The sequence below is a fragment of the Chionomys nivalis genome, chromosome 8, assembly GCF_950005125.1.
Source record: "Chionomys nivalis chromosome 8, mChiNiv1.1, whole genome shotgun sequence".
NCBI lineage: Eukaryota > Metazoa > Chordata > Mammalia > Rodentia > Cricetidae > Chionomys > Chionomys nivalis.
In genome coordinates this window covers 33063306-33077637 of record NC_080093.1, presented here as the reverse complement: position 1 = coordinate 33077637, position 14332 = coordinate 33063306, and the positions used below count along the sequence as shown (strand labels likewise).

Sequence of the window (14332 nt, the reverse complement as noted above, 5' to 3'; positions counted from 1 at the left end):
TGCAGCAGAACAAAGGAGCCATTGTGCCCCGACGAATAGAGTAATGATATCAGGCCTTGTCCTTTCAGAAGTCCAGGGCACATCATTTTGGAAATGTCTAGTGCTTTTTTTTTCTTAATAAAGAATAGCTCATTATAGTAGAAGTCTAGGAAAATGATGAGTCTCTCTTACTCAAAAGTGGCATTTTCTCCAAAAGATAACTATTGCATATTTTCAATCATACACAGGATTTAAATTCGGGAGCATGAGGAAGAGACAGGAGGAGTAAGACAGAGAGTGGGGAGTGTGAGTGTGACCTAAGAACGTGGTCCCCATGTGTGAGGATGTCGCCACAAAGTGCATTGTTCTATACGATGAATATTTTTATTATACTGAATACTTTTTATTATACTGAATAAAAAGACTGGCAGCGAGGCATGGTGCTGCAGATCTGTAATCCCACCCCGCAGAAGGCAGAGGCAGGAGGATCACTAAGTTTGAGGTCTGCAAAACAAAACAAGCTCCATGTCCTAGAGCCATATAGCAAGACTATTTTGGTTTTTTTTTTCCTTTTATTGTTGTTGTTGGTGGTGGTTTTTTAAAGATCACCCTGTACCTGTCAAGTAGTATTATAGTCTCGTTGAGAAATAGAGAGCTAAAAAAAAACAACAGCCCAGATGTTGCAGTATGCAGATCTTTTGCTCTGTTGGGGGGCTGTCTTGGAAGAGGAGGCAGACCAGGCATTAAGCACCACCCTTGGGCTCTACTCACTAAGCCACTGCTAGCCAGTAGTAGCACTTTTCACTACCTTGTGACCTTGCCAGATGTCACCCTAGGGAACAAAACGGAACTGAGAGCCACCACTGGCCAGACACACCCCCACTAGTTAGCTACTACCTAAGCTGCTGCTTCTGGGTGAGTAGTCATTTTTAGGTCTTCCCAAGTCGAATATTATTTTGATATTGGATTTAGTTTGCTTAAAAAGTTAAAATTGAATAAATAACACATTATGGCCCTAGATGAAATGGTTTTTCATCACATCTATACCTCAAATTCACTGGTAAATGGAGAAGAACCACAAGAAAACGCTACACTGTTCTTGAAGCCACCGTTGGGCCTTTTTACCATGGGGTTCGGAGTTTCACGGGAAGCAATTACACACACAAAGGCCTTTGCCTTATCATCAGCTGTAGATTTTGATTTCCCTCTGAACTCATGGGAATCTGCCCTGGACATGGTGAGTTTTCTCTGATGGAGGCTCTCACGTTTGTTTGTGGTTACCCCCAATTGCACACCGAACAGACTGGATAGGGAGGGGAGGAGAAGGGTGTCTATGACCTTTGGTTTTCAGGTGTAAGGCCAGCTCAGAAAGGGTGCTCGCCCAGGAGGCTGTGCAGCCCACTTTAGCAAGCCACCCAGTTACCCAGGCACTGGGTGCAAAGGCTGGCGAGGGCTCTTCAGTCTCACTTCATGCCTGCTTTGTAGCTCATCTATTTTTTTTCCCCTGTGTGCCCCATCTGCACTAGACTGTGAGCCACATAAGAGTAGAGACCTTGCTTCTTTCATATATATTATGTCCATAGCTCCTACAGCAGAAAGTGTTACGTGGTGAAGACGAATGGATGATAGATTTTCATAAGCCTTTAGTCTCAATATTGACTGTAAATTGCACATAAGAATACCCATCTTCAACTGGGCGGCCGTGGCGCACACTGTAGAGAGCTGCGGGCAACCTTCCTGCCACCCGGCTCCCTGCCACCTGGCTAGCTTATGCCCCAAAATAACAACACACAAATTGTATTCTTTTAAACACTGCCTGGCCCATTATATCTAGCCTCTTCTTGGCTCTCATATCTTGCTTAAGCCATATTTAGTGATTTGTGTAGCACCACGAGGTGGTGTCTTACCAGGAAGGATTCTAGCCTACGTCCATCTTGGGCCAGAGCTTCATCGCGTCTGCCCTCACTTCCCTTCTTCCCAGTATTCTGTTCTGTCTACTCCACCTACCTAATTTTCTGACCTATCAGGCCAAGCAGTTTTCTTTATTGATTAACCAATGAAACAACAGATTGACAAATGACCTTCCCACATCAGCACACCTTTAATTCCAGCACTTGGGAGGCAGAGGCACGTGGATCTCTGAGTTCAAGGCTAGCCTGGTCTACAAAGTGAGTTCCAGGACGGGCTCCAAAACTTCACAGAGAAACCCTGTCTCTCAAAACAAAAACAAACAAACAAATGAAAAGAATGCCTTTCTTCTTTGCTCTAAACTTCCCCATGGCTATTAAGACCTATTCATTGCTATCACATATAATAGCACTTTGGAGGCAAAGGCAGGCAAATCTCTGAGTTCAAAGCCAGCCTGGCTTATATAATTAATTCCAGGTCAGTCAGAGAGGTACATGATAAGACTGACTTTCAAAAAAGGAAGCTTCCCCACACACCAAACCATTTTAGCTGGTTCTCTGAATTTAAGCTCTCTTTACCTAGCTCAGCCTAGTCCTTCCATAGCTGTCAAGGACATATTTGCTGGTGCCTTTTAACCTTTGCCCCCCAGTTGGTGGCTACAGGGGGTAACGTGCCCTGCTCTTGGTCCCAGGACCTTTTTTGCATCTATGCCCTGTCTTACCTGCCCTGAAGCCACTCTCATAGACACAGCCCTGCCCCTCTCCCCTTGGTGGTCTTCTCAACACTTACCTGGTCTTCAAAACCCAATTCTTGGGCATCCCTTTCTGTTTTGACCACTCGCTCATGTTTTGCTTCCTGGCTTGTTGCTGGCCTACCTTTGTAACTAACTTCAGCCTGAGCTGTTGTCTTGGCAGTCCTCTGCCCAGCTGGCCTACGTCTCATTTTATTTCTTAGACAGTTTTCCTTCTACTCTTTTAACAGAATGGGATCCTTTTTCTGCACTCAATAAGTTTTCAATCAACGTTATATAATGAAGACAAAAAGGTGCTGGGGTGGTCTGACTCCAGTACTGCATTCCCAAGCGTTCAGAAAATTCTCGTACATACCTGGCAGCCCTCCAGTTCCAGCATGGTCAGAAGCTGGTGCTTGCAGAGTTCCACATAACCAGTGGAGGTTTGGCCTTGTGAAAGCAGACATTTCTGTTAGTCTAAAAAGTTTTTTTTTTGTGTGTGTGTGTGTGTGTGTTTTTAAAGATTTATTTATTTATTATGTATACAACATTCCTTCCATGTATGTTTGCATGCCAGAAGAGGGCACCAGATCTCATTATAGATGACTGTGAGCCACCATGTGGTTGCTGGGAATTGAACTCAGGACCTCTGGAAGAGTAGTCATTGCTCTTAACCTCTGAGCCATCTCTCCAGCCCCTAAAAAGGTTTTTGAGATAGCTAAAAAAAAGACTCTTTTTAACTCAACTGTGAATATTTTTTCCAAAACACCATTGGAATTTCTTATTCTTGAATTTACCAATTTTCATACTAAAAGCTTATTGTTGTAATACCTCCTCAGTTTAGTTATTTAGCATTTTCTCCTTTGTAAGATGTGTGTGTGTGTGTGTGTGAATGTAATATATATATATATATATATATATATATATATAGAGAGAGAGAGAGAGAGAGAGAGAGAGAGAGAGAGAGAGAGAGAGCTGTCAATTTGGGGATAGGGAAGAGGATATAGGATAGAAGCTACTGCATCTCCTAGAATCTGGGGTCACTCTAAAGTTTATTTCTCTCACGTTAAAGTACAGAGATATGGGCTCTTCAAGATCCGCAAAGCCACTTGAGGCCCAGATTCCTTCCAGCACAGGGGTCCTCTATCCCCGGGTGTAAAATCAAAGGCCAAGTTAGCAGCTCGTGCTCTTAGCGTCAGCCCTGCACTGGAGGAAGGAATGGAGACAAGAGTTCGAAAGATTACTCCTGAGTCTCTCGAGGAAGGTTCAGGTGGGTGTTGTTTCGTGAACTGTCCACTTCTGGCCACACTAACAGTAGAGGGAGACTGGGGAAAATACTGGCTTTATATTTGAAAAAAAAAATGAAATGAAATTTATGCCCTGGCAGTGCTGAGGCATGCATGGCAGCCCGTATATGGTGGTTCTGTCGAACTTGTCCGTATTGGGTTTCATAAGTTAATTCTACTGTGGAAGAGGAATATTAGCTGCCTTCCCTTGCCACGTTCACACACCGCCCACTTGATCGTACTTAGATTTTTACTGCAGTGCGTTCCTGTAGGAACAGTGACTTCTGTTGGTAGATTTTTTAAGTATCCATGTGACATAAAAATTTGTAGAGCACAAAATATATATATCACCCTAATTTCACACCCTAAAAATAACTGTTAAAGGGGTTTTAAATGTCTACTTGTTAACTGGGGTAAAGTTTTTGAAAATTCAGTCTGTTGCTCTGAGGATGTTTATGGTACGGAGGGATAAGTTAAGACATATTTTTGTACAGAAAAACTGAGAAATAAATACGGGCCATAGGTATGTCAGCAGATACTTGTGTACCGACACACTGGAAATCAGGAGATAAAAAACAGTGAGATTGTGTCCTGGGTGTGGTTACCACACCTCTTTTCCAGACACTTGTGAGGTAAAGGCAGGTGGATCTCTGAAGGCTAGCCTGGTCTATTCAGCTAGTTCTAAGGTAATCAGGGGTATCTAATGAGACTCTTAAAAAAAAAGTTAATTAAATAAAAAATATTGACGTGAGACTGGCTATTTCAATTTAATAGAATGCTTGGTACCCAGGATAATTGTACAGATGACTCTTTGAACATGTTTGGTTGGTTTTTTGTTTGTTTGTTTGTTTCGTTTTATTGCTAGAGAAGGAAATACGGGCTGGTTCCAGGGTCCTTTCAGAACTCGGGATTCAGCAGTGCTTGGGAAGAAGTCCGCTGTGGTTAAATTCTAACTACCCCTGATTTCTAGGGGAGAAGTTCAAACTGTCACTTGGGGATAATTCAGAATGACCCAGACCTTTGGTTATCTCTTCTCGCTGAGCTTGGGAAGTAGCTAAATATAGGGCCAGTTAACTTTTGCTGAAAAATGTGCTCTGGTGTGTGTGGTGGGGGTGGGGAGTTGAAACCTGACACGGAATCCACTCGCTTTTCCCACTGAAAATGCCGTAGTGGGAACATCCCCGTAAGAAAACCTAGAAGTCAGGCTGGCTGCCACCGCCTCCAACAGGACTGACTTTTTCTTTATCAAGCCTCTGTGATAGTCTCGCAAACATGCCCCCGCTTTGTTTGCAGTGGATAAAGGGCCTGTTTCATTAATTTTCTTTAAGATTCATGGCCAGGACTCTGCAGTGGGAGGGGAACTGTTGGTTACCGGTCACCTGTCAGGAACTAGGCTGAGAAGTGCCCTTCAGTGCTCGGGAACAGTGGCCAATTGTGGCCCTGCCCTTCCTCAGGTGACCCGGGCTGAGTTTGCTGGGCCGGCCTCCAGAACACAGACTCTTTGATGAAGTGTCGGGCCCCAGGGGCAGACTGAGCCCTCAGTGGAGAGGCTCACATTGCCGGCTTTATTTGGGCTCCTGGCAAAGCTGCACCGACTAGCGCAGGTTTTCCGAAGAAGGCAGCGGCTTCCTGTTTTCATTAAGACAGCAGGGGGATGCCGGTCCGCTGAGTGTGCCTGGGGGGGGGGGGGGGGGGGACGGCTGCGGACGCCTGAGCCCTCATTGGTGAAGGCTGGGCCTATGGTGTCCCTGCGGGCCTGGGAGGTGTGTGCGCGAGTTGACAGGCGTTCCCTTAAGTGGAGAGGAGCGGAATCCGGGCCTGGGGTGCTGCGGCCAGAGGCTGTCCGGCTGTGGGCCTGCGGTAGGTGAACTTGGGAGGGGTATGCCTGTGGGGTGGGGCGTGTGGGCTTAGGGGGTGAGGGCGACCTGCAGATGGTTCCGGCTCCCGTCGACCCTGAGCGCCCCCACCCCCACCCCTCCGGCCCCATATTGTGAGCCCTGGCTGAGTGAGTATTCACCCAGACACCCTGGGCTGGTTGGGATCTGTCTTTTCCTCCTCACTTCCTTTGGAACTTCAGACAGTTCTGGAAACAAGTCTGGCTGCATATTTTGAGCTAGCACACTGCCTATGGAGTTGGAAGCTAGGAAAGAGAGAGGGAGGAGAAGACCCATTCTGGTAGCGTGAGCTCAAATTTCCAGGCACTAACACTCCCGGTCAGCTCATGCTGGGACACTTATTTCAAAGAGAATTCCTTAACAGTTCTGATACTGCTTTGTGGTGCTGGTGGTGGCAGCAGCGACTATGGTAGTTTGGATTTGGAGATTATGTGTGTATGTGGAATGTTTGAACTCCAGGACTCATGCCACAGGCTAGGCAAGTATTCCTATCTTAATATTGTTTGAAATCGAGATACAAAGAATGTGTGTTCGTTTTTATTCCTGCTTGGTAATCTTTTTAAACTTTCTGGAGTTTCAAAAGAGAAAAACTTGGAGGCAAAGGGTGTGTGTGTGTTCCAAGCATTCTCATTATCAGTTGTAATGTGTTGGGAACTAGGAAGACGGCAGCAGCATAAATGGGCTTCACATCCTTGGGGCTGAACTATAGTGTAGGCAGGGGGATAACCAGGACTGGGGCAGGGGAAACAGATGGCTCTCCTTTTCACTCCTAGCTTTTGGTCCTTTCTATAGACCTGATTAGTGTGGCTGTAGAAAAACCTATGACCTAATCCCACAGTTTCAACAAAACGACCTTGCTTTTAAATTCGCAACGCGTGGCTCAGATCAGCAGTGAGACCTGTTTTTTGCTTTGCAAGGTTCCTGTGTTTCCTTTTTGATGTTTGGTTTAGCCAGAAGCAGCATTTACTGAATACCGCAGGATCCTGACGGTGGAGTTTGGTTTGCCCTTCCTTCCACTCCGCTTTAGACCTGTTCTGGTTGCTTATGACTACAAAACCAGGTATTTGTGAGTTGGTCAATGTTGTGTCAAGAAGCACAACGTGGCAGAGCTGAGAAAACTTTCTCTCCAGTTGGGAGAGCGATTTTAGTAGGGAGAGAACGGAAGCAGTAGGTGAAAGTGTGTCCCCTGACCTTGTTCTTGTACCTAGGCTACCTGAGAATCCATTCCCTGTCCCGTGTCCCCAGCTTGGAAGCAAGAAGGGGTCAGGGCACAATGGAATCATGTGGGGATAGTCAGACATCAGGTGGCTCTGGGCCACTGGCAAGAAAGACTTCCAAACCTGAAAGAAGGAACACATACGCGCTCTCCCACAGAACACACTGCCATCTCTGGCTCCATGCGTCCCTCTTTTACTCTGCTGATCTTGGTAGACACTACATAAGATGGGAATCGTAATAATTCCTCTCTTTTCCTTCAAAGAACTGTAGAGGACAAGTGAAATTACACAATCACGTTGTCAGGCTTTTTGTACTGATGTGCTTGGCTCTCAAGGCCATAGTTCCATAATGTTATGAGTTGAATGCTTGAATTATCCTTTTATTGATGGGGGGGCGCTTAGTACTGAAGATTGCTCTACTGAGCTATACCCATGGCCATCTTTAAATAAGAGCTCTCTCTGTTGTCTAGACTGGCCTTGAACTTGGAATCCTTGGTCTCTCCAGTAACTGGGATCATGGACTTGTGCCATTACAGTGGCCAGTGTCTCTGTTTTCGTTCAGAGAGTTGAGGTTCGGAAAATAGGACTGCCAGAACATAGATGATCAGACTAGCTTGCGCCACACCCACGAGTAATTGTTCTTACTAAAATATATAACACATGTATTATCGTGTCTTCTCCCTCTCTTAGATAAAACAGATGACGTTCTGAACGGAGACCATAACAAGGAACAGAAGGACCCATATTTTGTGGAAACCCCTTATGGTTTTCAGCTAGACTTAGATTTTGTCAAATACGTGGATGACATACAGAAGGGAAATACTATCAAGAAACTCAACATCCAGAAGAGACGAAAGCCGTCTGGACCATGCCCAGAAGTCAAGGCCACGCCTGCTCATCAGGGTGTCTGGACTTCCACTGAATCCCTGTCATCCTCCAACAGCGATGACAGCAAGCAGTGTCCCAGCTTCCACCTAGCCAGAAGCCACGTTACATCAACCCCAATCCCGCGACCACCTGCCCCCCTAGAGACCTCACCCACTTTTGCCATCCCAGAAAGTCGACAGCTGCTGCCCCCTCCCTCACCTCAACCCCCAAAGCACAACCTTCATGTCACCAAGACATTGATGGAGACCCGGAGAAGACTCGAACAGGAGAGAGTCACCATGCAGATGGCACCGGGTGAGTTCAGAAGGCCCAGGCTGGCCAGTTTTGGGGGCATGGGCTCCACGAGCTCCCTCCCATCCTTTATGGGTTCCGGTAACCACAATTCAGCCATGCACCAGCTTCAGAATGGATACCAAGGCAATGGAGATTATGGTAGCTATGTCCCGGCAGCTGCTACCACTTCCTCCATGGGGAGCTCCATCCGCCACAGCCCATTGAGTTCAGGGATCTCCACCCCTGTGACCAACGTGAGCCCTATGCACCTGCAGCATATCCGAGAACAGATGGCCATCGCCTTAAAACGCCTGAAGGAACTCGAGGAGCAGGTGAGGACCATCCCCGTGCTCCAGGTAAAGATCTCCGTCTTGCAAGAAGAAAAAAGGCAGTTGGCCTCACAGCTGAAAAATCAGAGGGCTGCGTCCCAGAACGAGGCGTGTGGGGTGAGGAAGCGCTCCTACAGTGCCGGCAATGCCTCCCAGCTGGAACTGCTTTCCCGGACCCGAAGAGGTGGAGGGGAATTGTACATCGACTACGAGGAGGAAGAGATGGAGAGCGTGCAGCAGAGCACACAGAGGATCAAGGAGTTCCGGCAGCTCACAGCCGACATGCAGGCGCTGGAGCAGAAGATTCAGGATAGCAGCTGTGAGGCCGCATCGGGGCTCAGGGAGAATGGACAGTGCCCGTCTCGGGAGTGCAAGTCTGTGGCTGTCGGGAGTGATGAGAACATGAACGACATTGTTGTTTACCACAGAGACTTCAGGACCTGCAAGGATACAGCTGTAGGGACCGTCACCGAGACAAGGAACTTTGGCACCAGTGTGACAGAAGCCATGCTCGGGGTGATTACCGAAGCTGACAAAGAGATTGAGCTGCAACAGCAGACCATAGAGGCCTTAAAGGAAAAGATTTACCGCCTGGAAGTCCAACTTAAAGAAACCACCCATGATCGGGAGATGACTAAGCTAAAGCAAGAACTACAGGCTGCTGGATCCAGGAAAAAAGTCGACAAGGCCACAATGGCCCAACCACTTGTCTTCAGCAAGTTGGTGGAGGCACTAGTGCCAACCAGAGACCAAATGGTTGGCAGTCACGTGGACACAACAGATTCGTGTGTTGGGACCTCGGTGCAAACAAGCAGTGTAGGCATCTCCTGCCAACCTGATCGCAAGAATCAAGTTGCGGGGCCCGAGCTGCCGATGAATTGGTGGGTCGTGAAGGAGAGAGTGGAAATGCATGACCGATGCGTAGGGAAGTCTGTTGAGACTTGTGACCAGAGTGTGGGCGTGGAAGTCAGCATCTGTGAAACAGGCAGCAACACAGAGGCTTCTGGGAGTGACCTGACGCTCCTTAAGACAAACTTGAACCTCAAAGACGTGCGGTCCATTGGCTGTGGAGACTGTTCTGTTGATGTGATCGTCTGCCCTCCCAAGGAGTGCGCCTCCCGAAGCATGAACACAGAAGCGGTAAGTCAGGAGGAGGCCGCGATCATGGCAGTGCCTCATACCACAAGCCAGCATACTAGCACGACTCTGGAGCAGGTGGACCAGTGCACTAACACCGAGGCGGCCACCCTTGTGGAGTCCTGCACCAACACCTTCCTCAGTACTCTTGACAAGCAGACCAGCACCCGGACCGTGGAGATGCGAACAGTGGCCGTAGGGGAAGGCCGGGTCAAAGACATCAACCCCTCCACTAAGACTCGGTCTGTTGGTGTTGGGACAGTGCTGTCTGGCAATTCCGAGTTTGACAAGCCATCTGCTGTGAAGACCAAAGAGTCAGGTGTGGGACAGATAAATATTCACGACAACTACCTGGTTGGTCTCAAAATGCGGACCATAGCTTGTGGGCCTCCACAGTTGACCGTGGGACTGATGGGCGGCAGGAGGAGCGTGGGTGTTGGGAACGAGCCTGTAGGGGATCTCTTGGAGGAAGCTCCTCAGCCTCCGCTTGCATCTGGGATGGTGACTGGTTTGGATCACTACATTGAACGTGTGCAGAAGCTGCTGGCAGAGCAGCAGGCCTTGCTGGCTGAGAACTACAGTGAACTGGCAGAGGCTTTTGGGGAGCCTCATTCCCAGATCGGCTCCCTCAATTCCCAGCTCATCAGCACCCTGACATCCATCAATTCCGTCATGAAGTCTGCAAGCATGGAAGAGATCAGGCACCCTGACTTCCAGAAAACCAGGCTGGGTAAAATCACAGGTAGGTGGTACCCCAGGGACCTGAACATGAGGACATGGGGACACTTACAAAGAGTAGACGTGTGTGTAGCTCAGGGCTCTGAAGAGTAGAAGTCCAAAACATGGCCCCAACTTTCACAAGCTCTTTCTTTGCTCTGTCATAGCCAAGAATGTATCATCTGGTAAAGCAGAACGATAATGTCCCCATTTCCAGGACAGTGACATTAGTTCGCGGGGGCAGAGGGATTCATTTTCCGTCACATGAATTATTGAGGACACATTCAATCCATAGGAGGAAAGACGGGAGACTGTCTCTCTAGGAAGTGAGGGTGTTTGATTTTGTTTATTTTTTTTTAACTGCTGAAACCATGTTTTGAATCTTGAAGACAGCTTTAGGATGGTATTGAGTTGATTGCAAACCAAGGTAAAAGCAGCTTTGCTGATCCTCAGTATCTCCTAGCTCCTTTGGCCCCTGGCTTCAGGCTAACACAGGAAAGCAAGTCTATAAGGCCTGGCTTCCCTGGAAGTGTCCTCTGAGGCTCATGTCTGTCTTCTGGTTATGTATTTGCTCATTTTATACAGAACTGCTTTTAAAATGCCTGTATTGTTTATATGGATAATTATCAGTATATGACCAATTAAAAATTCTAGAGTAAAATGTTCTCGGTTAGCATTTTATGAGAGGGTAGACACTTCATCGACTCGTTACGAGGGCAAATAACCTTTGAATTTCCACGTCATCTCAGCACAGGTACAGGCTCCCTTCCCTGCTGAGGTCACCAGGTCACAAGCAGTAAGCGGGAGAGCCGTGCTAGGTCAGGAAGCAGCAAGGACTGTGGAGACTTTGCTTCCAGTTCCAGGGACAGGGAGTGCGGTGTCTGGAGGGGAAGGTTTGCTTTTGCAAGGACTGCCGACAGGTCTTTCTCCTACACTTCCGTTTTCCCATTCATGGAGATTCTTGCTCGTCTGTTTGGAAATTAAAGCTGCTCACTGAGCAATCACCCTGGGATATTTGTGATGTAGCATCTCCCCAAGAGACTCACTAATGTGTCTTCCCTTGGAACCAGGTGCTCCAAGTCTCTCCACAGAGCCCTACTCCTGGGCATGGTCCCAGGCTCCCAGTCTCTGATGCAGCAGCCTTACCTAGGGAGAAGGATGCTCATCAAGTGAACTTTTTTGTGAAAATGCGAGGAGTAGGTTGGAGTAAGCCACCCATAGAAGTCTCAATATGCCTCTTATATCCAGAAAGGATAGCCATGAAAGTAGACTAACATATACCCTTTCTATATCTTCCTGGGTTCATGCTATCAAACCTGAATGATTATTAGTCTTTAGTATCTGTGCTATAGGACAGAGTTTACTGTGAAAGGGGAAAAAAGCGCATAACAACTGATGTGTATGTGGGTTTGCCTTTTAGAATTTTAATACATACGTAATTATTCTAATATTATAGACACATATATATCACTCTAATAAATATACAGAGGAGTCATTTTAGGATAAATAGGATTAGACTGATATGTGGGCTGAAGTGAAATCTTACATCTCTGCCTCCTCATCCTTTGAAAAAAAATCATGCTGTCAGGTGTTGATGTCAAAATAAACTTCTTCAGTACCGCAGACACAGATGGCAGAGGGAATTATGAAAACATGCTCTTCCCGGCCTTCCTTCCTCCTCCCCAAACTGGGGTTAGTAGTTCACATTCTCATCAAGAATATTCCACTGTATTACTGGAGTGATTTGTGTGACCTTCTGAGCATGGAGATCGGGAAGTTTTATTTGATTATGCTTTGGGCTCTGTCCAGTCGTGCTGACATTCCACACATTGGGGTGTAGATCTGACCCGGCAAAGAACACCTAATCGGCTAATACACACGAGATCGGTGACAGCCGGGAACAAAAGGGAAAGATACTCTCGTAACAGGTGGCTAGTCATAGTGGCAGCCACTGTCAGAACACACAAGAGAGACTTTAAAGACCGTCTGTAACCCTTGTCACATATGCATCGTAACCCAGATCTGATGAGAAAGGAATCAGGTCAAGAATTTACCCCACATAGGGTGGCAGCTCGATACAGGAAGGTGTGCATTCTTAGCATCTGCATGCTACATATAAGGAAGTGTCTGTCACAGGACACTGGGTCACCATACCTACCTAGTAATCCACACTGTGCCTCACACAGTGTAGACCACATAGCAGTGCTAAAAGGCTTTTGTTCATACAATCTTCTCCTTTCAAAACCATTAAGGAATTGGGTTTGACATGGCTCGGAGTATTAGCAGTCGCTTGAACAAACCCGGTTCTTTCAAGAAGTTAACTTTGGGGTCTGAAGCCAGGAAGGCAGCCTGAGTCCAGATTATGTCTGCAAAGAGAGGTTGTCTTTGTGCCTCCACAAGGTTGTGATGAAGAATCAGGGTCTGTAAGAGGGAAGCTGCTGCTGCTGGTGTCTGAGTTCTTCCAGAAATGGGCTTGTTCAGAAAAGTTGCTAAACAAAGCAACTTTTTGACTTGTTTGCTTGTTTTTCTGTTGTTTTGTGTGTGTGAGTGTTTGCCTGGCTGTATGTCAATGCACCGCGTGAGTGACTTGTTCCTGCAGAGGTGGGAAGAAGGCATCAGGTCCCCTGGACGTAGAGCTGTAAGTGGTTGTGAGCCACCATGTAGGTGCTGGGACTCGAACCCAGGGCCTCCAAAAAAGCAAAAGTGCTCTCGTCAGCCCCTCCCCTTTTAATCTCTAATTTTTATATTCATAATTCTGGCTTATGAATTTCCTCTCTAGCACACACATTCGCATATTGCACACTCATATGCACCAATTATTATGCCTGTCCAACTAATATTTTTATCAAGATAAAAAATATTATAGGGAAATTGGGTAGGAGTAAGATAAATTATCAGGACACAGTCTTTCAAAAATCAGTGTTCAGGCTCAGTGCATTATTATACAATATATACAGGTATTAGACCTTGTCTGTAGATGGTGTTTCTAGAGTTAAGGGTTTAATGATGGAGTCACTTGTCAGCTTGTAGACTGTTGTCAGCCCCACACCCCCTCCAAGACAGGGTTTCACTGTGTAGTCCTGGATGTCAACCAGGCTAGTCTTGAACTCAGATCCACTTGCCTCTACCTCCCGAGTGCTGGGCTTAATGACGTGCACCACCACTGCCCAGCCACAAACTGTTATTTTAGCCACATCATCACACTGAATATTTTCGTTCTATTTAAAATTACACTGGGAATATGTGATTGTAAGTCCTTTAGAAGACCATGAAACATGCTCTCCTGTAGTACCCCTGTGTGTGCTAGCTATGTACGAGAGTACAGGTATGTGGCTTGTGGTGTAGAAACATGTTTCTTTTTCTAACTGAATTTGAATCACAAATTATGCTATTTCACCGTGCAGAATCATGCTATCCCTGTGTATGTCCTCACCTAAGTGGCCATAAGTGTTCTCTCAGGAGTTGAGGGACAGTGTGTCATGGCATTGTTTGTCTAGTACAGTTAAAATCTTCACAGGAAGTAAGTTCCCTCCCTCCTCCTCTTGACAGACCATCACTGTGGATCAGCCTGGCCTTTCACCAGACCTCCTGGCTCAGCCCTCACAAGTCTAGGATTCCAGGTGTGCACTGCCATGCCTGGCTAAGAGGAAGGAAACTCCGTTATTACCAAAAAAAAAAAAAAAAAAAAATCTTAAGAAGTTTTATTTTTTCCTTTATACCAGTGGGTTTATATTTGAGAAGTGGAGTTTCCTCCTTCTTCTCCTCCTTTTCTTTTCTTTTTTTTTTTTAACTTTGGAAAGGGGAAGAAAATTCTAGACAAATGACTCAGAGTTACAAAGTCCCTAAAAATATCTAACTATCCCTGAGCAAACGCAGATAGAACTTAACTGCCTGCCACATGATTTTTAGAAAATTCACCTTTTACACTCAAAGAGCTGCTGCTTACACAGTCTCTTTGTTTGTGTTCTTGGTT

The 14332-nt window shown here is 46.6% G+C and overlaps 1 protein-coding gene across 4 annotated transcripts in view; it reads left to right on the top strand.

Annotated features, from left to right (window-relative positions):
* The window catches only part of Kank1 (KN motif and ankyrin repeat domains 1), a 194041-nt gene that overhangs the window by 162354 nt on the left and 17355 nt on the right, over positions 1–14332 (top strand). For 2 of the 4 annotated variants that reach the window (XM_057777959.1, XM_057777956.1), the window contains exons 1-2: positions 5629–5763; positions 7706–10384. In XM_057777959.1, the coding sequence (XP_057633942.1) occupies positions 5643–5763; positions 7706–10384 (2800 nt within the window). In that variant the 5' untranslated portion in view covers positions 5629–5642. Of the gene's footprint in view, positions 1–5628; positions 5764–7705; positions 10385–14332 lie in introns of those variants that run through there. The other 2 variants (XM_057777958.1, XM_057777957.1) reach the window with 1 other exon arrangement.